Source organism: Urocitellus parryii, chromosome 11 (assembly GCF_045843805.1).
Source record: "Urocitellus parryii isolate mUroPar1 chromosome 11, mUroPar1.hap1, whole genome shotgun sequence".
Lineage (NCBI taxonomy): Eukaryota > Metazoa > Chordata > Mammalia > Rodentia > Sciuridae > Urocitellus > Urocitellus parryii.
Window position 1 is genome coordinate 107,975,890 of NC_135541.1, and position 24,969 is coordinate 108,000,858.

Here is a 24,969-nt window from a genome sequence, read left to right on the forward strand (position 1 = left end):
CAGCGGGCTGTTCTTTCTAATGGGGCAAAACGGTGCCCCAAGGCTAGTAGAGTGTATGTTCCTATGAGAGGAGATAGGATTTCATTTACCTTAAATGTTTATAGATTTTCTATAACTTTCAACCTAAGTTATTAAAATCTAACATTAAATGTGAAAGAAGAACTTAATGAGGAGTATAGGTCTCAGATTGCTGGCTTCCCTGGTGAAGTTTTAACCAATAGGGAACTTTTGGTCATAATAAGTATGTACTTTCAAAAAAATATGACAGTTTTTAATAGTCCATGTACTCAATGTTAGATTTTGTAAAAGCCTGCCTTCTGGGAGTTGGAAAAGAGAAAATTAGAGAGTTATCCATTCTTTGTACTATCATGTACTATGAAATCAAAATGCAGCATCGTTTTGCTGAAGTTCATAAAGTAAGCCGTAGAGAAAATGCTTGACCACCCATTTGGGGCTGAACTATTATTATCTGCCTTTCTTCCTCTGTCCTCTTGAAATCTACAAAGATGACCAGTTCTTAATAGCACAAGGTGAGAGCCAGGTGGCCCTGGTGTGTTGGCTGTATCGCTGTTCATTGCTGGGAGCTAGGGGCTCCCTTTTCGAGACCAGCCTTGTAGCATGTGTTGGAGAGGAATGAGGTGCTCACCCTGTCCCTTCTGGGGGCAGTCAGTGGTGGTGGCCTGTTTCCTTATTTACACAGTTTGTAGCTCTGGTATCCCACCAGCACCTTGGATGATAGGAATTGATTGCCTGCTTCTCCTCACCACCACCCTGTGGACCGAGTGAATGTTCCAGACACACAGTGAAACCAGCAAAGTCAAGCCCTTGGTTTACCTTTTTCCACCTGATCTCTGCTGTGAAAGGCCCCTACATGGTGTGTGTGTGTATATATATATATGTATGTGTGTGTGTGTGTGTATACACAAGGTGTGTATGTATACACACACACACGCGTGGATGTTTTTTTCCCCATAGATGTGAGCATTTCTCTGCATAACAGGCAGATGGCATGTGTGTGTACATAGCCATCTTAACTTCCGTCTTACCTGTAGCAGGTGGGTGTATGTCTCAGCGGATACTTGTGAATGTGTGTATGGCTGGGTGCCCTATTTGAGAGATTTCCTAGCAGCTAGATTCTTGCATTGGGATCCTATAACCTGAAAACGGCAAGAAACAAAGAAAGGTCAAGCTCTAAGAGAATTACTACTCAAATTTCACTACCCTGGAAGCCTTACTATCTATTTCTTAATATAACTTACCAAAAGAAAGAAAGAAAAAAAATAACCAGTAATTGGTCACTAAAAGTAGCACAGAAAGATTAGTATATTTATTTAAATCAGCCTGCAGCAGAGACCCTGCTAGAATAAAGTGATGTTAAGTATTTCTGAGTAGTGTTTTTGCTTTATGGATCTTGTTACATACAGAGAATAAATCACTACTGTGAATTTACGACTATGTCACCATGTCATATTCCATTATAAATAAAATGTGGATTGTTCTTGAGCCCCTAGTGCAGTTCTTGAATGGTTAGATCCTCCATCAGAACCACTGTTCTTAGCTTTAATCACACAGATGCCCAGAATATTAGATTTTGGGTCACTTTTTGACAAAATGTGTGTTGGTCACAGAAGAAAAGGAAGCACACTGACACATATTTATCGGGTATTTATTGTATATCAGATCCTGCTCTGCACAGCCTTGCAATCCCCACATTCTTTTGAGATAAGAATTACTCAGTTTTGCAGGTGAGAGAAAAGGAAGGTCACACAGGAAGGGACTTGCCCAAGGACCCATGGCCAGTAGGTGGAATTTCAAAGAGGTGTTTGATACCAGTCCCCCTCTGTCCGCTATACCCCAAAGCATGACCCAAGTGGCTTGGCATTTCTGAATGTGGAGGAGGGACCTGGAGACATACCTTGCATCAGAACCTGCAGTGGGGCATTGCTTGGGAGCCAAGATCACTTCTTTCAACTTGGGGTTTGCACTATATAGTCCCTTCGATTTTCTCCCTTAGGCCGGAAGGTTTCCTGGGGTAGTCCATGGAAAGAACTCAAAAAGGCCCCTTCTTGCTGGAGAGCCTGCCAGACAGCCAGTGTTGCAGCTGCTGCCAGACACAAGAGTGCTGTGGGTCCCAGCAGCCACCTGGAGTTTTGCCTCCCCACCTTCCTCCCCTCCCTGCTGGCTTGGGCAGAATCCATCTGGGCCTTGGGTGCAGAATGGGCATCTGGGCCTTCGGTGCACCTGGCCTGGCCTCTTCTTGGTGCAAGGACACCATTATGCTCAGCCCTGGTGGGAGAGAGGCTGTCTGCAGGGCAGCCTGGGAGGTCTGGAGTCTGGGGAACTTGGCACGGCTCCTTGACATGAGTGTTCTCAGCAAGCAATTTGCATCCCACTACTTCCCCACACCTGCCCTCAGGACTTGACAAAACAGATAGAAAATAGGGCTCGGGTGGGGAACTGTTTTTAAGTTTTGGATTCAGTTGTGCGTCAACCATTTTCTGCCCAGCTGCTTGTTTCAGTGGGAGGCAGGAGAGGGAGGGTGTCGTGTTCATCCCTCAGGGTCGCTTCTCCTACAGAATGAAGACGAGCTTTCCAAGGGTGGGTAAGAAATGTAAAACTACTGAATAAAATCAGACTTTAGGACTCTGTGAGTCCTTTTGGCGAGGTCCTGTCCCGTTTCTTCCTAGGTAACCCAGTTTGTTTCACCTGTGAAATAAATCTCTTTAATGCATTGTTAGAGTCTCCCCAAGATTCCTAAAGCCTGAGGCAGCACAGAAGAGTTTGCTTTCAATATGGCACGACCAGCCTCCCAGTTATGTCTCCCTCAGAAACATCAGTGTTTTTAACTTAGAATAAAAGACTTCTCTTATCCCCGGGGACAAAGGCAACAAGCCCCCAAGCTATTATCTGAACTGTGTCTTAGGTACTTCTTTTGGCACTGGATTTGGATGTGGACCACAATATTTGAATGTACAGCCGCCTGGACTTACATGTGTTTCTATTTATCCGAAATTTCACTTGTGGCCAGAAGCCTTCATTTGTGAAGTTGCTCATCCTTTAGGAGTTTTTAAACCCTAAGAAATCTAGGAAAGGTTCATCTGAGAGGACAAGGAACTATGGCTCAGGGAATTAGTTATGGGACCTGGGCATCTGATCTGCAGGTGACAAGTCTAGTCCAACTTATTGTGGGAGATTTAGATAGATGCGCATTCATCACTGTTCTAGGGACCAGGAAGAAAGAGGTGGCCATGGCTTTCGTGTGCAAGTGCCCCTCAGTTCCAGAAATACAGAAATATTCAGACATACACAGAAAATTGAAGTATTATATCTTAGTATTTGGGTACTAAGTGCTTAGTACTAAGTACTTAGTATTATGTCAGTACTAGTACTTATGTGTTAGTACTTAGGGGGAACATAAGAAAAACTAAACTTTAATGATAATTCCTTATTTTATTATGAATTTACTCTGGGACCCCTAAATTTTGACGTGTTTAACCAGATTTTATTTCTAAGCTGTCATTTATATATACAACTATTGCACAGAGGGCAGAACACCAGCAAGGATGATGTAGGACATATACTGACTCCCGGGGGTAGTTGACTCACTTTGTGGTTGTCACATCCTCGACAACGGTGCTAATGAGAGGCCCAGAGAGGCCTGGGCCAGGGATTATTTGAGAAGAGATTAATTGACGATTGCTTTTGTTAGCAGGACTCCCCATTTCTGAATTTCTACTCCAGCATCAACCAGAAAGTTCAGTGATACAATCATTCTATCTATTTCTGATGGAGTCAATTGCAAAAAATGTGGCCAGTGACCTTTTATGTTCTTTCCAATTAGTTCTGTACTTTGTAACTGGGAGGGACAGTTTTGCAAACTGGCTTTGCTGAAGGTCACTGGTCACTCTATGTATAAGACAGCCTGAGTGTGGGCTGCTGCATTAACTGGGTGGTGGGCTCTATTGGGACATTCCTAAATGTGCAAAGGAATGAATTAGACACCAGCAACCATCTATGCAAGTCCATTTACATCTCCAAGTTTATGCTACAAAGCCTCTTCTCATTATGATGTTAGTAGCAGTGCTAGCATCTGTCGTGGTCACGGTATACCTGGTCTCCAAGTTACTTTGTTCCCTTTTGGCTCCTCCAGTGATAGCCCTCCCCCATCTCAATTAACTATAAAACATTTTACACGTTACATTTTTTTATTCTGTAAACATGGAAAATAAACTGAAATCCCAAATTGTATATTGTTTCTTTCTTTTGTGTGATGATTTCAATCTAAAAAGTTTTTTTTTTTTTTTTTTTTGGTAAGGGAACATTTTCACTCTTGCATAAATTTGATTTCCTCTTAAAGACAACCATTTTAGTCAGCATTTTTCGCTGCTGTGACCAAAGAACCTGAGCAGAACAATTGTAGAGGAGGAAGAGTTTATTTAAGGGCTCACAGTTTCAGAGGTTTCAGTCCGTAGACAATTGGCTCCATTCCTTGGGGCTGGAGGTGAGGCTGAACCTCATGGCGGAAGAGTCTGGCAGAGGGAAGCAGCTCACATGATGGTCAGGCAGCAGAGAGAGACAGACTCCACTCACCAAATACAAAATATGCACCCCAAAGGTGTGCCCCCAAGGACCCAACTCCTCCAGCCACACCCTACCTGCCTCTAGTCACCACTCAAGTTAATCCCATTAGATAATTAATTCACTGATTGGGTTCAGGCTTTCCTAACCCAACCATTTCTCCTCTAAACCTTCTTGCCATCGTCTCACACATGAGCTTTTGGGGGACACCTCACATCCAAACCAAAACAACAACCTGTCATGTTTTTATGAAAACCAAGACAGTTTAATAGATTTTGAAAGTAGAATTACTATTGTAGCAAAAACTACTGGTTGCTTTTTATGATCATTTTATGGTGAAGAAAATGTTTTGAATGAATGGATAACTAAAAATGAAAACCTTAGGCCCTAACACTTGGAGATGAAGCAGGCCTTTTGATTTTGAGTAAATCAACTGAAAAAGATAATGAGTCAATTAACGAGGAAAAGTGCCAGACCCTGGATTGGGGTAAGGGGTGAGTACTGGATTGTTTTTGTGAGTGGCTTGCTTGGCAATTCAATTTAAATTACTTATTTTAGGTAGGTCTGTTTAAAGAGAACTTGATTATTTGACAGAGAAATGTTGATAATTACCTACTGCTAAACTCAGATATCCTTTACCTACATGGAATGTTGATAGTACACGATTATATTCTTATCAGTTGCATGGTCAAAGATCAAAGAAAGCAACTGACTTGAAGATATTCATTGTGCAGATTGTTGATAAGCTTTTTCTTTGGGCCATCGGCCAAGATGTGCACAGTTCATAACTGTGTATGCAAACCCTGCTAGAGAAAAGACTGAAGCCTTATGCAGATAGAAACCAAAGGCTCTTCTTTTCATTCGGTACCCATGACGTAGCTATAGAATTTGGAGGCATTTTAAGAATCTCAGATGACACACCATCAGATCATGGAAGTGGAGTGAGGGAGATTGGGATGGCACCAGGTACAGCAAGAGCCAGAGAAAACCCCCCAAGTAGGAGAGTGTGCATGGGTGGGATCCCTGCTGTAGGAGACATGAGGCGATTCTCCATTGGTCTTCCTGAAAGTATTCTCTAATCACACAGGCTCACATAGGGGCATGGACAATCCAAAATCATCATTGACTTTTGGGTACGCACTCTGTGTTCACATCTGCATGTGCTTCTGTGATCTGAGACTTTACAATGTCTTGGGCAAAATGAAGATGCATCTGCAGAACAGACACAGGTGCCTCAAACATTCTTTTCCCTTTCTAGCTTTCTGATCAATTCTTCCATTCACCCCCACATTTTTGCCTTCAGTCACCTGCACATGGTTAGATTTAAGGATCCATTCTTTTATTTTATTTTTTTCTCTCTTTTGAATTTGTTCTTTTTAGATAGACATGACAATAGAGAATATTCTGACCTATTATACATACATGGAGTATATCTTATTCTAATATCTGTCGAATTTTTCAATGAGCAAATGTTTATTCAAATGAGAACATGATAGTATGCTTAATGCCAAAACTACTAGCTACAATCTAACTGTATATGATTTGGGGGGAATTATTAGAGTTTTATGAGGTCCCAAGATTATCATTAAGAATTCTAGTCATCATTGCTCCAAAGGGTTCAGATTGTTAAATTGTCATATTAATCCCCAAAGAAACTGTTAATTCACCTTGCAAACATTTGAGTCTGTGGATGCATTAAGTAGATGGCTGCAGCCAGCCCCATTCCCGGAGTGTGGGGCTTGGTGCTTCTCCTCTCCCCGGCCACCCCAGTCTGCTTTACTTCTCATGATGGCTGTTTTGAAAGACTTCACTTCAGAAAAATAAGACTATCCCACACTAGAAATCGTCTCACTCACTAAACCAAGGAGATTCTCTGTTCCCACTTATGTAGCGAAATTTATGTAGCAATTAGCTATCCTAAGAAAATCTAAATAGATGATGGTGTGTGGCCAAAAATCTTTTTCTGATAAGATTTACCTTCAATAATCACTAGATTTTGGGTTTTTTTTGCATATTCTTATTAGAGATAATCGTTATAAAATTCACTTCGAATCGTGATTAAAGAGTATTTAGACAGATAAGATTTGTTAAGTACCTATCAAAACGTAGGCACTGAAGATGTAACCAAATCAGCCTGTCTTTTCCCTAAGGTTAATTTCAAACTAACAAGTGAGAAACTCATGCTGGGGAATGAATGGTCAATCCGTGGTAGATTCCATGAGAGAAGGCTACGTAGGGTGAAGTGAGGATTCAGTGGAGGAAATGGCCATCTTGTCTGAGGCATGACTGAAAAAGGGTCATGGTATTAAGACAGCCAGGAATTTGCTGGGGCAGGACAGGCATTCCAACAGACAGAAGGGCATGAACCACAAGGCTTGGAGGTTTTAAGCAACCAGGCGGCTTCCACCAACTTCAGGTTCTAAGATTAGAGGGTTAGGGAGTGGGAGACGGCATGAGGATGTGACGGGAAGCAGCTCATATTGATCTTAGAAGTCCTACAGAGGAAATTGACTTTTGCCCATGACAAAGCTAGACCTATCCCCCTATCTTTTGCCAGTGGTGCTAACTTGACTTCTGCTAAACGAACAAGTGGGTGCCATAATCCTGAACTAGGTAGTTGGATGCCATGATCCCAAGATGAACACTCCATGTAGGATCCATGTCTATGGTGGAGGTCACCCCAGCTAGTCCAGTGCTTCTCTAACCTGTGAGCCTGGTATCACTAGACTCAGTGCCACTCAGACTTGGCTCTTCTCCTAGGGAGGAAAGACACTTGGAGGACTTTGGGTTTTTACAAGACATGCTTGTATCTCCTCCCCAACCTCAGACCCCATATCCTAGACTCCACATTTGGCAGTCAAAATGTTTCCATTCAGAGTTTACTGTTTGGCCTCTTAGGCTAAAAAAATAATGTTTAAACATCTATCGGGATGGCATAGCATATCAAGAATAGAGTGCCATTAAAAAATGTCAAGCATGAGCATGGCGTAATCAATTTTCTGTTGTGGAATGATCCCTTGATTTCAGTACACAGTCTGGACTGGAGCAGAGAGGCCGGTTGGAACCTTGAAGGAATCCAGATGAGAGAAAAAAAGTCCTGTCCATGTAGTAATGGTGGTGGAAGAGAGGAGGGCAGGGCTTGCTCTCCAGGAGACGCAGGAGTGAGAGGCACTGAAGGGCCCTAGGGCTTCTGGCTTGAACACTGTCAGAGGGAGATGCCCCTTCCCACCACCCTGCTTTATGAAGATGAACCTTTTCCAAAATGCTGCCGGGCTTTTTTTCTAGCCCTGATTATTGTCCTGGTTCGTAGGTAACTACCTCTTGTTCAAGTTTCTAAGGGTGAAGTTCCCAGGTGGGGGTCTAGCCTTTCGATCCTCCTTAGGCACGCTCACTTGGGGGCAGGAAACTGGGAAGCGCCTTTTCTTAAACTCTAGTCTCCTAAGTTCTGCTTTTCCATAATAACGGTGATATTTCGGAATGTGCTCGACTTTTTGACCTAATTTTTCAATTGGTAAATATCTTCGAAAGAGAGCTACCTTTTAAGGAAATCGCTTTAGAGCCCCAAAGCTGTGTTGATCCCAGATGCCCACGGGACAGGGGCAGTGGACTCAGGGCTTAAACGCAGAGAGGTCAGGCCACAGAGACAGGAAGTGGGAAACCCACAGGTGGGATCAGATGACCCAATCAAGTGGGAAGTCAGGTGGTCTCCAACCTTGGCTTGGGTCAGTCGTCCCCCGTGACTAGGGAGATGTTCAGTACCCAGCTTTGGGGATGGCATGGACATAGCTCTGGGCTGGTGAGAGGTGTCTGCGTTTTCTAAAAAAAAAAAAAAACTTGAGTGTGATCCTGATGCTCACTTCACAGGGCTGCAAAACCCTGGAACTTAACCTGGGAATGTTGAGTTTTCAGACAAAGCCTCAGGAACCGCATTTAAGAGGAATCTGGGTTGTCGGGGTCTGTGGATCAAAAACCATTTGATAATGACTTATAATGAATAATAGTAACATGATGGGATTCCCAAGGACCTGAATAGCACACCAGCTTGTTACCGAAGAGACAAGTTCATTTCAAGTTCTGGGATTTTTTTTTTAAAACAGTAATACATTAAAAATGTTCATTCTGGATAACATAATGAATCTGATCTCTTTTTTTTTTATCTTTTTCCGACAGCATGGCCAGATCTTGTGTTTCTAATTAGTCCACATTTCAGATGTTATTTAAGTTGATGATGGTCTCAGAATGAAAGAAAAAGGGGCATTTGGTTCTAGCAATAAAAAATATTATGGGAAATTCACTGAGTCCATCTTTGCACAGTATCTAAGAAAAATAAGCAATCCTTTGATCTTTAAGGAATCAATTTAATTTAAATCCTTGTAAACAAAAAAAAATGGGGTTGCATTTACATTCCTTCAAAGTGTTTGTGTGATCATGGGAAAACTACTTGAGTCCTTTGTCTTAGTTTCCTCATCTGTAAAATAAGGACAATAGCAAGATGTGTCTCATAAACCTCTGAGGATTAAATGAGAATGAGATAACACATGTGAAGCACTTAACATAGTACTCTAGGTACATAACAAATGTTCCATGACTGACAACCTAAAATGTTAAGACTAAAAGGCCCTAGCACTTACAGACAGGACTGGCTTAACTCTTTGTGATTCTAATGTGGGAGCACCATAACAAGATTTTAACTTAATGCACATTTCTCAGGCCTCTGAGAACAAGGAAATTTTCTCTGTGAAATAGAGACCACATTCGTTATGGACCACACTCCTTGGCTGCATGAACGATTAGCATCATGGACTGCTTTGTAAAGTTCCTTCTCTAAGAGCTTATTTAGGGTGACTGGGCCTGGGTGGATAGCAACACAGTACAGCTTAAAGAGCATCTCCCTGATTTTGTGTGAGAGGAGAAATACATACATAATGAGGCCCTGTGTTGTAGACCAAAGTGTGCTCCCCCAATTTATGTTCAAGCCTTAACCCCCAATGTGACTATATTGGGCTTTAAGGAGGAAATCAAAGGTAAATAAAGTCATAGGGATGGGGCCCAATCTGATAGGACAGGTATCCTCATAAGAGGAGAAAGAGACATCAGAACTTGCCTGTGCACCCTCTCTCTGTCTCTGTCTCTGCTGAGGAAAGGTCTTACCAGGACATAGATGCCAGGAAGAGAGCTTTTACCAGGAACCAACCCTGTTGGCAACTTCATCTTGGACTTCTGACCTCTGGAACTGTGAGAAAATTTTCTGTTGTGTAAGCCACTGGATCTGTGGTCTTCTGTTATAGCATCCCAAGCTGCCTAATACACTCTATAAGCTCCATTATCCAGTAGTGCTGGGGAATTATAGCTCTACAATTATTAGCTCCATAGAGGAGCACCTACTTTGTGATGAGCAAAGTACTAAGTATTGGAGAGTCAAAGATAAGTAAATTTCTTGCTTCTAGGGAGCCTGCAATTTAGTGAAAGGACAGATGCTCAAGAATAGGTGATAAATTAAAATGATAAATGCCATGACTGAGAGCATGCACAAAATGCCATGGAAGCAGACGGGAACAGGGTGCACAGACAACGGTAGAGATGACCACACTGGGACTCCATGAGGAGGAGGAGAAGTTGTTTCAAGTGGACGATAATAACTACATGTTGTGTTGTGTTGAGTTTGAAGTGTGCGAAGTGCATTGGAACCAAGATGACCAGAGGCAGTTGAGCAAGTGGATCTAAAACTAAGGCAAGAAAGAAATCAAGGTTAGAGAGCTATATTGGAAAGGAGTAGCACATAGGTGGTAGTTGATGTGCAAGGGTGAAATTGCTATGGAAGAGTGGACAGAGTGCAGAGACAGTGAAAAAAACACCAACAAAACAGAGAAGAAATAGAAAGGAAGGACTGGACCAAAGGAGAATGAATGGAATCCGAAAAGCCAAGACAGGATTTTCAGGATAGTCTCAACATTTTCAAAATACGAGTTTAATGACCATTAGTTACTACTATTCCACAAAAAGATTGCCCTAATTTCAAAAAATTTGCGTACTATCTTATATTTGTTAACAGATTGAGAAAATAAATTAGAAATTGTACTGCACACTGAATACTAAACCTATCAAGCATAACGTAACTTTCAGACAGTTCAGAAGGCACTTTGGGTCTTGTTTTTTTCTTTCCACCCGTTTCCCCATGGCCTCAGGGCATCATTATGAACTCCAATTATTTTATTGCCCTGGTCAACTGTGGGAGTGCTGATAAATTGACCACTGGATAAAGCGACCTTTACATGGGGAGGCTCACTAGCAGCACAGAGAAGGGGTATTCAATGCCCTGCTCAGACTAAGGGGCCAACTGATCCACGCAAAGACATGAGCCCAATCCCAGGAGAAAAATAAAGAGCCTCTGAGCCTTCGGTCTCTTCCCTTCTCCCCCACTGCTGGTGAATACGTGAGACTTGTCACCTGGTAGGAAGTTCAGAGAGCAAAGCAACCTCCCGCCCCAGCATCCGAACAGCCTAGAAATGACAGTGACACCCAAACAGAAGTCCCGAGGCCTCTCAATAGCCATCCAAGGGCTCCAGTCAGAGTCCACCGTTGTTCTAGGTCTGAGAGCTGAATTGATAAATAGTGTGCCCTCCCTGGGCTCTGATGACAAGGTCACACCGTGCTTGTGAATTAGCCAACGGTCATGTCTGTTACCGGCACAGTCAAAGGTGACAAGTAAACTTAAGGAGAGGTGTTAGGAGATGGTTCTGCCCAGACTGCCAGATTCAGGCATGGCTGAGACCCTGGATGGTCTAGGAAAGAACCAGAACTGTTGTGTGACAGTCAGGACAGGTCAACATGGAACATGCCTCTCCTGTCACCTGCTGAGTTGGACTGCTGGATTTGAAAAGGCGTCTGCTGAACTGTACTGCTCCTGATGGTGTGGGAGACATTGTTGGGAAAAGGAACAGAGTCGGCTAGGTGTGAGGCGGGGCTGCTCTCGGCCACCCTGGCCATCATGTGGTTGGAGGTGGCTGGGATTTTTGTCTTCATCCAGAATCACTTGGAGTCGGAGCTATTCATCATCGTCATCATCACTGTCATCATTCTCCTCTTCATCAGAATCATCATCGTCATCCTCATCGTCCTCCTCGTCATTGTTGTTATCATCGTCATCATCTTCGTCTTCGTTGTCATCATCTTCAGTGTTGATCTTTCCAGAAAGCACATCCTCAATCCAGTCTTCCAGCTCCTCCGCTGTGGGCAGGTCATCATCGTCTGGAATCTCCATCCAGACACTGTCCGCCTGCAGCAAGGGACACAATGAACCAGTGAGCAGGTGCATGAGGGCAGGGCCAGACCAGAAGGTTCCAAGCAGCTATGTTGACGTGGCCCACCATATGTCTTACACCTATCAGGAATATGTACACATTGTTAAATGCCAAGGTGCAGAATGGTATGTGCAGTGCCCTGTTCGTGTCACATAAATTGAAATGTGCATCCCACTGCCCAATGGCTGTACATGTATGTGAAATTTCTGATAGGATACTCATGCAGCAACCAGCAGGCCTGGTAGTGCATGCCTATACTCCTAGCTCCTGGCAGGGTGAAGGTGGGGGCTGAGGCAGAAGGATTGCAAGTTCAAAGCCAGCCTCAGCAACTGAGCGCAGATCTAAGCAACTTAGCAAGATCCTATCTTAAAATTAAAAATCAAAAGGACTGGACATATGGCTCAGTGGTAAAGTGCCCCTGGGTTCAATCCCCAGTACTGCAGAAACAAAACAGAACAGAACAAAATAACAACGAACCCAATGTAACAAGAACCAATGATTTGTCAAGGAATGGGACTAGGGATGAAGTTAAGGCAATGAGAGGGGAAAAAAAACAAACCACTTTTCCTTTTCATTTATTATCCTACTATTTCATTTTTATCATTTATATCACCTACTTCATTTATACCCCCCTATTTTATTTAAATTGTTTTAACTTGAACATATATTCATTTATTTATATTTAGGTACTGGGGATTGAACCACTGAGTTACATCCCCAGACTTTTTTATCTTTTACGATAAGACAGGGTCTCACTAATTGCTGAAGCTGGCATCCAACTTGCAATCTTCCTGCATCAGCCTCTCAAGTCTCTGGGATTACAGACATGCACCACCAAGCCCAGAAAGCATATTTTTAAGATTATTTTTTATTATTACTAATTCTAAAAGTAGTTTACAAAGTAAATGAATGTAGAGCTCCCTGGGTGATTGAACAACTAACAACAGGGCGAGAGGACATTGCTAATGGACCCTGTTCACAAGATGGTCGACTTCAATTACTATGGCTCTAATGCGGGCTCTGGTGATCATCGTTTCTGTCTGCTGTTTGCCTGGTTGAATCTGTCCTCACTTGTTATGGTGGAATTGCATCAGAGTCTGGGCTGAGGTCTGAAATTCCTCACACTCTGCCAGTCCAGCTCACTGGTTCTTCTCACCTTAGTTCACCAGCACCTGAACTGTGAGAAGAATCCCCTTAACTGTGTAGGATTTTCTTCCTTCTCTTCATGGCCTGCTCTCCAGCTGTGGGGTAGTTGCATGCATGAGCTTCTGCACCACAACTACCCCTCGTTGAGGATACAATGACCTCTCCAGGTGTGGGCTCCCTTATGTGAACAGACCTTGTTGTCTGGCATTGGGAAGGAGAATTTTCTTGGGTGGAAGGTTATAGATTGATGAGTTGGACCAGGCTGGTCTCAAGCAAGGGAATGTACCCAGGGAGCAAAGCCATGGAACTGTAGCTTAAGACTGGCTTCAAAGACCAGGTTTGGCCACAGTGGAAAGTTTCCTGAGCTCTGGCAGGGCCAAGGGTTCTGCCCGTCTCTAAAGCAGCTGATGATCTCACAGTCTGGGCCACAGAGCAGCAAACCATGCCTGAGGGTGCCTGAGCAAACCTTCATGAAGGATACTCACGTCTGTCACATTCACCACCCCAATCTGTGGCTTGAATAGATCAATCTTGAAAGTCTTCTCCCAGTAAGCAACAAGCTGCAACAACAACAACAAAAAAAATCAGATTAGACAGCAAGCAGAAGGTGATCCCTGTTAAAGCCACTCTTTGTGGCTGGACTCACCTGCCATTCTACCATAGTAACTGGGTCACCATGGATTCAAGGTCTTCCGCACACTTGTGGGTACTTAGGAAATTGAAGACTTGGCCCCAGCCCTCAGGCACTTTAAATAAGCACTTAATAAAAGATGTCATAGCCCAAACTACGAAAACATATAATATAAAAGCTTCTACAGCTGTAAGGAAGAAAATTACAGAGATGGTCCAACACTGATTCCCAAATTACTTGTGGCTCTTTTTATAGTTCAAGGTGATGAAAGAGCTGTTTCCCTCCATCTCTCTCTCAGTGTTCCATTCGAAAAAATCCCTCATCTTGGGCCACTTTGCTATAAGAAATGGCCAAAAAAAAAAAAAAAAGCAGTGATCTACCATAAGTTGGCATAAAAAATAAATAAGAGGAAGATTTCTTCATTCAGCCAGGCTTGGGCTCCAAGTGGACAAATATCTGGAACAGGACTGCAGGAGCCAGAGGCCATCGGGCTGAGAAAATAGAGACACCCATTGGTAAAAAGTGTCCCAGGGAAATATAGGGACTGATGAGCACTGGGATTTTCAGGAATCTGGAAATCACAATAGTGTGAAGCTTACTCCTTTGCAAAAACCAAGGCAAACACACAGAAGTGACCAAGAGCATTGCAGATTAACTACAAGCTTACATAACAAAATAGTAAGACAAACAAGAAATACAACCAGGCAGAAGCAAATTAAAAAAAAAAAAAAAAAGCTGTGCTCTGTTCAGTCATATATGGCCAGGACTTTCTAGAATGACTCAGAATTATAACATTGGCTTCAAGTGTCATAGAAGTCCCTGCCTTTGATTCACAGGATTGGGATTCTTGGGAGATAAAGTTTTCATTTACTGAGTGATAACTTATACTTATTACGTGCAGTTAGCTCTACTGGAAATGATCACCATAGACCTAGGTTGGCATATCTCTTCAGCTGTCATTCTTTTCATCTGTCTGATAGAGATCATGATAGCACCTGTGACACAGGGTTGTTGAGGGGAGGACTTGTGATGGTGCACGGACAGAACTCCATGTAGTTGCAGATACCCAGTAGAGGGCATTATCTAAATTCATAACCATTACTACCGGATTCACGTACCATACAAATTCTCTTTATTCTTTTTAAAGCCAAGCATAATGAAAGCTTCCTTGATCATTGACACTGGTTAGTGTTCGGACTCTAAGGTTCTTGCACCTTTAATACATGTTACATACTCCCCAGCTCCTGGGGGACGCACCATGGATGAGGTAGGCATGGTCTCTGCCCTCTAAGAGGTCTCTCCACCAAGTTCTTAACTCTTCAAAAAAATATATTAATCTATGGATTTTATTATGTAGTCATTCAAGTTGCTTCAAAATGATGGTTCCTGCTGGCCAGAGCAGTGCACGCCTGTAATCCCAGCAGCTCAGGAGGCGGAGGCAAGAGGATCCCAAGTTCAAAGCCAGCCTCGGCAATGGTGAGTCACTAAGCAACTCAGTAAGACCCTGACTCTAAATAAAATACAAAATAGGGCTGGGGATGTGGCTCAGTGGTTGAGTGCCCCTCAGTTCGATCCCCGGTACCCCCTTCCCACAAAAATGATGGTCCTCACCCAGAAAATGAAAGGTGATACAGGGAGGGACAGTGGTGGTCGAGGGGCATCGATGGAGAATGGCAGAAGGAATCCACCCTGCTCACTTGGGTGGGTCTCTCTGACAGTCTCCAACTCCTATCTCTGGGTTATGAGAACCGTAGTAAGTCTGGCCATTTCAGTGACCGCACCAGGCCCCAAGTTCAATGCTCTCCCATGAGCCAGGATCTCCCACACCACAAGGGGTGGCCCCTGGGCTTCTTTAAGTGCCCTGACTTATTTTATCTCCTCCCTCATGCTTGAGAGCCTCATGCTACACACAAACATGAGACTGAAGGTGACCAGAAATGGGGCCCTGGCCCGAGCCACTTACCAAAGGAAAGTCATCTGGGTCGATCCACACGATGCTCAGGTCAGGGTTGTCAGTGTTGTCCCGGGCCACCTGTTTCAGGATCTCCAGGAACTCATAGCCATCTGAAGTAGGATTCAAGAAGGTTGAGTCACCCCTGCACACACATGGCTTCCCACACGGAGAGCGGAGAGCTCATCTTTCCATGAGGGTGTCTTAGGCCATTTGGTGTGTACCCTCAATTATAGGATGAGTCTATAAAATGAGTCATATGAGGGTTCCAGCTACAAAGCATCTTATAGGAAGGAAACTCTAAAAGTTTTCAATAAAGAAATTAAAAGCTCACACAGAACTGACCAGTTTCTAACCTAAAGCCAGGTCCCATTTTTTTTCACTTGCATAGCCTTAGTGAACAAGCTTAGTGCCCAAGCAGATGACCCTTGCCTGTCCCCAGTGACCCTGAGCCATCTCTTACAGCATGTGCTATCCATCAGAGTTTCCCCACATCTGCTCTCTGGGTCAAGGGCATTTAAGTCTTCCCTTGGTTCTGTACAACCTGGAATTCCTAAAATCTTCCAACATAGTGTGCTCCTCATCCACAGTCAAATGGGGCTTCCCACTCCCTCCTTCACCAGTTCTGTTTGTACTCTGCCCTCCCTCTGTTCAGTCAGCAGTATTCACTGCCCTCAGGGAGGGATGATTCATATAGGAAAAGCAGAGACAAGGCTTCTAACCTTCAAGAAACAAACTTTCAAAAGCCTAAACCTTAAAGAGCTGGTGCATAAAATCTTCACTCTAAGCAAAAATCCTAGAAGAGCTCTTTGGTAAGAGATGGCATACTATAAACCCTCAGTGCCACTCTTCTATCCCTAGCTAGAACAGATAAGAGTTTAAATTCTGGCAGGTCCCTGAGAATAAACAGTGTGTGTGTGTGTGTGTGTGTGTAAATGTGTGTGTGTAAGTGTGTGCAGGAACCCGAGCTGTGTGTGCATATGTGTCCACCTGTAGAATCTCCATAAGGTCAGGGAATCCAAAAGTAGAGAGGACTCACACTTTGCTTCAGAATAAAACTCAGGCAAATGGAAGTCCCCAGAGTGTTTTAGAGAAGCCCTTAGCACGAGGGCAGAAGGAGTCAGGAGGCGTCACGGAGCTGTCTGTGCTTCTGAGGAACATGATGAGAGTCAAGATGGAGGCAGACCTGATGATTTACTACCGTTAAATAGTAAGGGACTGCGCCAGTGGTGACCTGCTTAGAACAAGGGCCACAGGGCAGACGGAATGACAGACTTCTCTGAAGAAGCCCATGTGGACAGATGATGATGACCCCACCAGCTATGCCTGGGAACCAGCAAGACCCCAGTCCTCAGGATGGTTGGGTGGGGTTGAGGGACAATGAATTCGGTGGTACACAACTCCAAGTAGACATTGAGGTTCAGCTCTCAACGATTCAGTTACTTTCTCGCATAGCTGAATTTATGGCCTGAAGTTTAGACGTTTTATATAAACAGCTCACCGACTGCTTGAGAATTCAGTCCAGCAACTTCCCTTTCTTTGAAAAGCATCTTCCTTCCTCCCAACTTCCCACCCATGCCCCCTGGCCTCAGTTTAACAAAACTCCCTCTCCAGCAACTGGCCTCTGTTTGGCTATTTCAGCCCTTTGGCCAAAGTGTTGCTTACAATTCTTCTCTAATATATTCCAGATATAACGCATACTATTAGCAGCTCTGCTTTGGGTGGGTGTAGTCTCTTTAAATATTACTAACTCCTACTGAGGAGTCCCACTGGTGCTCTTAGGCATTATTACCTGGAAATCAAAGTGACAGCTAATGGAGAAGAGGGTCTTTATGGCCTGCAGTCTCTTCCTGCAGAGATGACTGTGTTGGCCTAAGTGGTTTGTCAATCTCTGCTCATCCTTATATTGCAAATGAGATTATATGGCAGTCACCTGAGATTGACAGGTCCTGTGCTTTAGAGTTCGTGCATCTATCACCTCGGGGATGAGGACAGGGATAGAGGAGGCAGGGGTGGGGTTCTGCTCCTGCTTCCTGTAGGTGTGACTGAGAAGGTCAAGCCCCTCCAGAATGTCACCAGCTATTCTATGTGGTGACTGTGGCTCTCCTCCAGGCACATGCCCATGTCATAGGAGAAGGAAATAAGGAAATGCACAGAGCATCTGTGGATTTATGGATCATAATGCACAGACAGCTAGAAGGAAGCCCCCCCACCAAAAAAAATCTACAGTTACTGTTTTCAGCAGCAGAGAAGAAAAGGAAGAATAATTGAGGTGACATTGCCTATTTTCTGGAAGATGAGATTCTAATGTTAAAGTGACCTTGACGGATCTACAACAACACAGACCCAAAGACAAGTAGAGAGTAAACCCAAGGTGCAACCTGAGACTGATTTACATAAAGAACAGGAGAGAACTGAGGCCACAGAGAGGAGCTCAAGTTCTCCAGAAGCCAAGCTTAGAGACGCAGAGGGCACTGTCTGTAGTCAGAACTACAGGCTGCATGACAACAGAGCACTGGAGTTTTCTGATGGAAAAAATTCACATAATGTTAGGGTTCATCAAAAGGAATGTTCCATGCAAGAACCAACAGCACATTTCTATTCTATATTTTATAGCAGGTTCAGATATTAAAAACAATAGAAGAATAAAAATTGAGTTGTAGAAGAAAAAATAAAATGGATTAGAATTTTGACATCAATAAAATAATTCAAAAGTGGGGGTTTAAAGCCTGTTTTTAAGAATATGAATGGTGTTTGTGAAGAGAACATTCTTCATGTCTACAAAGGAGCAAGGAAAGCTCAAAAGCCATTCAAGGAAAAAATAAATAAGATTGGCATTAAAGCAGAGAAGTTTCATTGAGATCCAAGGGCAGCCCTTTTTTGGGGGGGGGGGGTACCAGGTATTTTACTCAGGAGCCCTCAGCCACTGAGCCACATCCCCAGCCCTATGTTGTATTTTATTTAGAGAAGAGATCTCACTGAGTTGCTTCGAGCCTTGCTTTTGCTGAGGCTGGCTTTGGATTCACGATCCTCCTGCCTTAGCCTCTCAAGCCACTGGGAATACAGGCGTGCACCAGTGTGTCCAGCAAGGGCAGCCCATTCACCTGTGGGGTGAGAGATGCCATAATGGGAAGTCATCAATGGCCCCGGATATTTTCAATAACAGAATAGCCCATTCTTCAAGGAGGTAGCCATCACAACACTGAAACACATGGGTTCTGGGGCCAAATGACCTTGTCTAAATCAGTGTGTGATTCAGGCCACATTATTTAATGTCTTGTTTCCTTGTGGGTAAAATGGGGCAATGATGATACTACCTACTTCATGGGGGTGATGGTATGTTAAATGAGTATCTCTGAGGCACTTAAGACAGTGCCTGGCATGCATTATTTTTCTTCAATGATCCAACATTTTTCTGAATGCAAGGAAGCCGAAGAGCCCCCATAAGCCTAGCCATTCATCTGTGTATTCTATACATATGTACTAAGAGCAATGACCTGGGTGCCAGGAGAAGGTTAGGAACAGTCTTGGACCCATAAGACAGTGTGTCCAGGGGTGGTTCTTTGTGGCTCCTGTTGCTGATTCTGTGAATGAAGAGTTTTGGGGCATCTGTATCAGCTGGTTGACGGAGAACCTTGCCTTCATAATTGAATTAGAGCCAGTTTAACTGCTTTGTTTGTAAGGCATTAGCTCACTTGAATCTTCCTGATTCAAGGGGTGCAAGCCTCCAAGGTTGTCCCCTCTTCAGTCCCCAGCCCGGAGTAGAGCTGTTGGAATGGCTTCTCATCAGGCTGGGAAACCTAAATTAGGGCAGCTCACCTGGTGTCATATGTATTCCATTGCTAAAATCCTAAGTTTTAACTTCCTTTTTCTGCTCTGGAGAGCTTCGGTTTCTTGGTAAAACTGGCAGGTACCCTGGACAAGGAAAATAGCCACTGGGGCGCCCCCTCAGGCCAGGACGGCGGCTGCAGAAAGCCTATTTCGCTTCTGTAATTAGACATGAAGCACAGGACTAGAGCGCAGCTGGAATTGCGAGAGTGGACCAGTGCGTTTGAAGAAAATAAATGTTTCCTTTATCAGTGATGGGCCTGACTTCAAGGTCTTTTTAGATGGTGACCAGCTAGCTTTCAGAAGGAATAGCCCATAATTCAAAAACTACGTGTAGAGAAAAGCGGGGAGGGGATGCTATTCAGACTGAAAGCCCCCTAGATTTGGCAGCTAGAGGACTATTCCCTGAGGCTATTAGAGAAGCACCAATTTCCAGAGCCACAGAAAATCCCCAACATCCTGAACACCAGGCAGGTGCACAGCCCCCTGTCTTTTGCTTTGAATATCTGCAGGGTTAAAATCCTTTGACCCTCCTAAAGGCCAAAAATGAGATGGATAATCCTTAACAGTCAAGAATGTCTTCTTTGCACCCAACTCCTTGTGAAATCTCCTTCTTCACCAGAAGTTCATTTCCACATTTCTTCCTTTATAGACACAGGACTTTGTTCTTTGTATGCAGAAAGTCCATCATCATGCTGCCCCGACATTTACTTATTGAGCACTTACTGAGCACAGAGTACTTTTTGCATTTAGTCTGGTCTTGATGGTCTTATCTTCATTTCACAAAGAAAAGGAAGCAAGATACAGGGAGAGCAAGTGACTTGTTCAGACACATCTGAGCAAGTGGAAGATCCAGGAGTCTAACTCAGATCTTTAGTCTGTTTGTCTGGAGCTGTTTCCACCATTCATCTTCCCTCTCAGGTCTCAGCCCTCTTCACAGTAATGCTGCCATCTTCCTTCCTTCCTCAAATTTGTGCCCCCAAGAACCTCAAACCCTGAGTCACAGCTTCAACATCAGGGAGGCAGGGGCCAGGTCACAGAGGGACCAGTCCGTGTGGCACTGGTGGGCTGCGCCTGCCTTTCCCGTGTTGCAGGGTAGTCCCTCCCTACCTCTGATCACACTTCTGAGCCCTGTCCTCCCCACAGCCACAGTGAGACGGGTGGGTCAGCCTGGCGATGATGTTGAATACCACGACGAGAATCTCAGATAGGGACCAAAGTCAAGAGGACGGCCCTGTGAACTCCAATTCCTTTCCAGCCACTTGGGCTTTGGTCCCCAGAGTCCAGGACCCAGGACTGAGGGATGCATGCTGAGCCAGAAGGTTTCCCACGGCAAGCCAGTGGCCTCTGGGAATCATATCTTTGTGGGAAGAGAAACCGGTGATTATCCTTTCCTGATTCCCTGGCAGAGGCTGGTGGGAATGAGCCGGTACCAAGCCCTTGGGGACTAGCTCCAGGCTGGGAGCAGCCATGATGGGAGCCAAGGCCCCATCTGGCAGAGGCACATGTCTTAGTCAAAGCCATGGTCCAGGAGCAGACAGGCCTGCCGTGCTGCCCCCCCTGCCCCTACCTCTGTCCTGTGAGCTAATCCTGGGGAACTGGCTGTGCTTGACCTACTAGGCACTGGAAGGACCCCTCCCCCGACTCCACATCCTGGAGAGTTGTAGCCTGAGGGTCTCTGCCCAGGCACAGAGGCTGAGGGTTGGGACAGCCATGTGACAGGTACACAAATAAGTAGGCCAGGAGCCAGCCCGTCCTGCAGCTTAGAGGTTGTGTCTGGAGAGGACATTAGGTCTGAAGTTGGGGGACCTCACACAGGTTCCTTAACCCCTCTGGGTCCTCCGTTTCTCCCTCTGAAAATGGAGCAAAGAGTTGCCTTGTCACTCCACAGGCTTGTTGATAATGAGGAGATGCTATCGTCATCACGTAAAGATGGTGTGGTATTCGTCCTGGGCCTTCTTCCTTTCCCTCTTATACCCATATCAACCTTTTATTCATTTGAAGTTTTTTCTCACTACTTTCATTTTTCATGGATGGGAAGGTTGTTTTTTTTTTTTTTTTCTTTTGCCTTAGGAAGGTCTATTTTGAGTCTTCACCATGTTCCAGGCCCAGGGCCAGGTGCTGGGACACACAGGCAGATAACCACACCCGCAGGTCTTCTCTCAGAAAGGCTCCGGGGGTCCTCAGGCCAAAGCCTACTTGGTAGGTATGGAATTCTCCAACAGCAGAATTCTGTGAGCCTGTGCCCTAGAGGGAGCCTCAGAAGGACAGACAAGGTTGGCAGTTCTCCCTGACAAAACACAGTCACCCAGAAGCCACATGTGAGAGCAAGATGTCTACTTAGAACAGGGAACATGGTGTGGGCCTTGTATTTTTGAGATGGTGCCTGAGACATAGGACTCGGCCGTTCCTTACTTAGACTTATTTCTATGTTGTGCCTTCTCCTAATCCTTGAACCCCAGAATTGGGGAGGCAGATGCATTTTCATGATGGAGAGAAGCATAAGGTGGTGGTTACAGAGCCCAGACTTGGGGCTGGATTGCTGGGTTTGAATCCCATTTCTGCCTGTTACTTGGCATATGACTGTGGGATACTACTTAACTTCTCTGTACCTGTGCATCCTCCTCTGTACCCTGGGGAAGATGAAATAACAGCCCTTACCCAGAGAATTAGCGTGAAGATGACGGGCACTGATGTTTGGAATGACGTTTAGCACCTAAGCTAGTAAGAATCAAATATCAAACTTGCTAAACCAACTTTAAATTTAAAAAAAAAAAAAAACTCAAAGAAGCATTTAGTATTCCCGTTTGAGACCATTGGTCTCAAGAATCATTTTTACAAGAACCTGAGGCAGTGGAAGCTCAGGTGCAACAGGGCTTGGAGACTTGCTTCTAGGGCCTGTCACTAATCCTGTTCCACTCCTCAAGACAGCAGCCTGTCCTTGCCTTTCCAGCTTGTTAGTGCTAATATTCCTGGTGCCCTTGGAGGATATCCATCCAGCACGCGCTCATGTAGAAACGCTGCTTTGCAAACCTTTCATCAAGTGTTATAAAGAAGATGTCAGACTGATGCAGATGCATCTGGGGGGAGGCAGGAAAGAAAGTCCTTCATTTTCAAACCTGTCAAACAAGCAGCTCTGGGCTGGCACTTGAGTGCTGCTGTGGGAGAGAAGGTTTGGGTGGAGGTACTTGGGCTGCTGTGGGTCCCCAGCAAGACAACAGAACCCAGCAATGTCCTTCCCAGCCAGGTCTCCCTGCCAGCACTGGGATGGGATCTTACTGCAAGGAGAAACCTGACGGTGAAGCTCCAGGGTCAGGGCAGAGGGCACTGCCTTCTCCCAGGAGGCCTGCCTATCCCCAGCTTTCTGTGGAGGGCCACCATACCCATGTGAAGGTCAGAACTGCCACAAAAGTCCTTGTGGATCCAGGCCACAGGGAGAGATATGAGTGGTGGATGCTGCTTTATAATCTCAGATTCCAAATCCCGGAACATCCGTGAGCAGCAAAGAAAGTGGGATTCGTCTTCATTAACTGGGCGCTCAAGCTCCCGGATGGCTCTGCTCTCTTCTCGCCTCCCTGCCCTCCTCCTGCTCACACAGCCCTTGCCCTTTCTCCCTACACTGCAGCAGCACTGGGCATGCTCAGAGCCCGAGGCCTGCCGGTTGGCAGGGGCACTGTTGGAGAGGTGGTGTGATAGGGTGGACTTTTTCCCAGAAGAAGCCCTCAGGAAGTCTAAGCTCACATTTCTGTGGTCCCATAGCCCCGTGATCTTGAGCATGCTTCTGAGCTTGTTGGGTTTCCATTTTCTTGTCCTTCAAATACTGGAGGTGGAGGGGGTGGTGAAAGACAGAGGAGAAGGGAGAAGGTGCACTGAAGGGTAGGACTCAGAATGGCATATACATAAATGTCTGCAGCATGTCTCCCCATAAGGGTGTGGGTGGGGAGCCAAACAGCCCTCAGCTTAATGCCACTGCTTCCCAGCAAGTTAACCTCTCTCAGCCTCAGCTTCTTCCACTCCTAAAATGGGTATAAAAATAGAACCTCCCTTGTGGGATTATGTCATATAAGCACACAGTGAATGACCATGATCACCACCTTCATCATAATCACGATACCTAATCCTGATGCTCTAGAGAGCCTGCTAGAATGTGAACTTTAATTTAGGTGCTGTGGGTGCTACAGGCAAGTTACTTAATCTCTTAGACTCCTTTTCCTCATCTGTCACTGGAATAATAATTAAATCACCATCTACACATCACCGAATGACTTTAGGACTAAATGAAATCATCTACAGAAAACTCCCAGCTCAGTTCTTCAATACTGTTAGCTCTTTAAGAAGAGTCGTGCTGCTTTCCTGGATGTATACCCTTCCTCCTTTGGCAGGGCAGGTAGCAGTCTGGTCAGGCAATAGGTCCTGCGCGACTTGTTAGCAAGAGCAAAGTTATCCAAGGAACTGTCCTGGGCAGACTTAATCCTGTAGCCAGGCCTATGGGCCCAGGTTACACATGGATGCCCTGCAGGTAAATCACTGACTAACCACAAAGTCAAAGTCAGGGATGAGAATGGAAAAGCCCTTCATTTTTCCAGTCTGATTGGCAAGGTCCTCCCTCTGCTGAAAGATGATGCTTCCAGAGCTCCTCCCCTCCCCTCAGTGTAGTACTTCAGCTCCTGAGAAACAAGCCCCAGCTTGGTCTCCTTGGGAGAAAGGCAGAGCTTTCAGGCCCAGGGATATTTGTGTAGGGAGGAGGTAGAAGAAGTTTCAGGAGCTTGATTCATGACAGCAGCAATCTCGGTCAAACAGGTTTCTGCAATTCAGGGAGGGCTCTTTGTTCCATTGTTGCAGAGAGCCAGACAGGCCTCCCCACCATCCTGGAAGGGGGAAGTGGGTTGGAGAAGGAAGTTCCCTGGAGCCTTGCCAGCAGGCAGCTGCCAGTAGCAACTTCATCTCAGTTCACACAACACCAGGGATCCGATTCTGTTTGATTATTGCTTGTAAACCTTAGGCAACTGGCTTCCTTTGGTATTTTTCTCCCCCAGGGATAGAGGATGGTCAGAAACTGTGAAAAGAAGTTGAAACTATTCTGGCTTTTATTTATTTACTCACTTATTTATGGACAAGGCCACCATCTCCTGGAAGAGGTTTTCCAACTGTGAAAATTTTATAATAAGAAATCTGGCACATTAATAGATATTCAAAAAAAATGAACAGGAGAGGTAGAAGAAGCTCTCAGGTGATCTGGAGTATAAATTTGGTTTTGATGTAATGGAATATTATTTGATCCTAAAAAATGAATGAAATACTGGTACCCGCTGTATCACGGGTCCACCCTGAAAACATCATGCAGCATGAAAACGTTATAGAATTAAGTAGTATCACAAAGTTGCGCAACTTGGTGAAATCCAAAACCCCACTGAACTGTGCATTTTAAAAGGGTAATGATTATGTGGATGATATTTTCATTTTTTTTTAATTGTAAAAAAATTCGGGTTGCAGTCAATCTGACCATCTGTCCCACAAATATTTTGGGGGTACCT

At 44.7% G+C, this 24,969-nt stretch overlaps 1 protein-coding gene across 1 annotated transcript in view; it reads right to left on the reverse strand.

Moving 5' to 3' along the window:
• Positions 1–10,543: 10,543 nt before the first annotated feature.
• Positions 10,544–24,969, reverse strand: part of Casq2 (calsequestrin 2) — a 68,328-nt gene continuing 53,902 nt past the window's right edge. The window contains exons 9-11 of the mRNA XM_026394126.2: positions 15,620–15,720; positions 13,511–13,585; positions 10,544–11,854 (exon numbers count right to left, since the gene is read on the reverse strand). Of these exons, the coding sequence (XP_026249911.1) occupies positions 11,624–11,854; positions 13,511–13,585; positions 15,620–15,720 (407 nt within the window). The 3' untranslated portion in view covers positions 10,544–11,623. The remainder of the gene's footprint in view (positions 11,855–13,510; positions 13,586–15,619; positions 15,721–24,969) is intronic.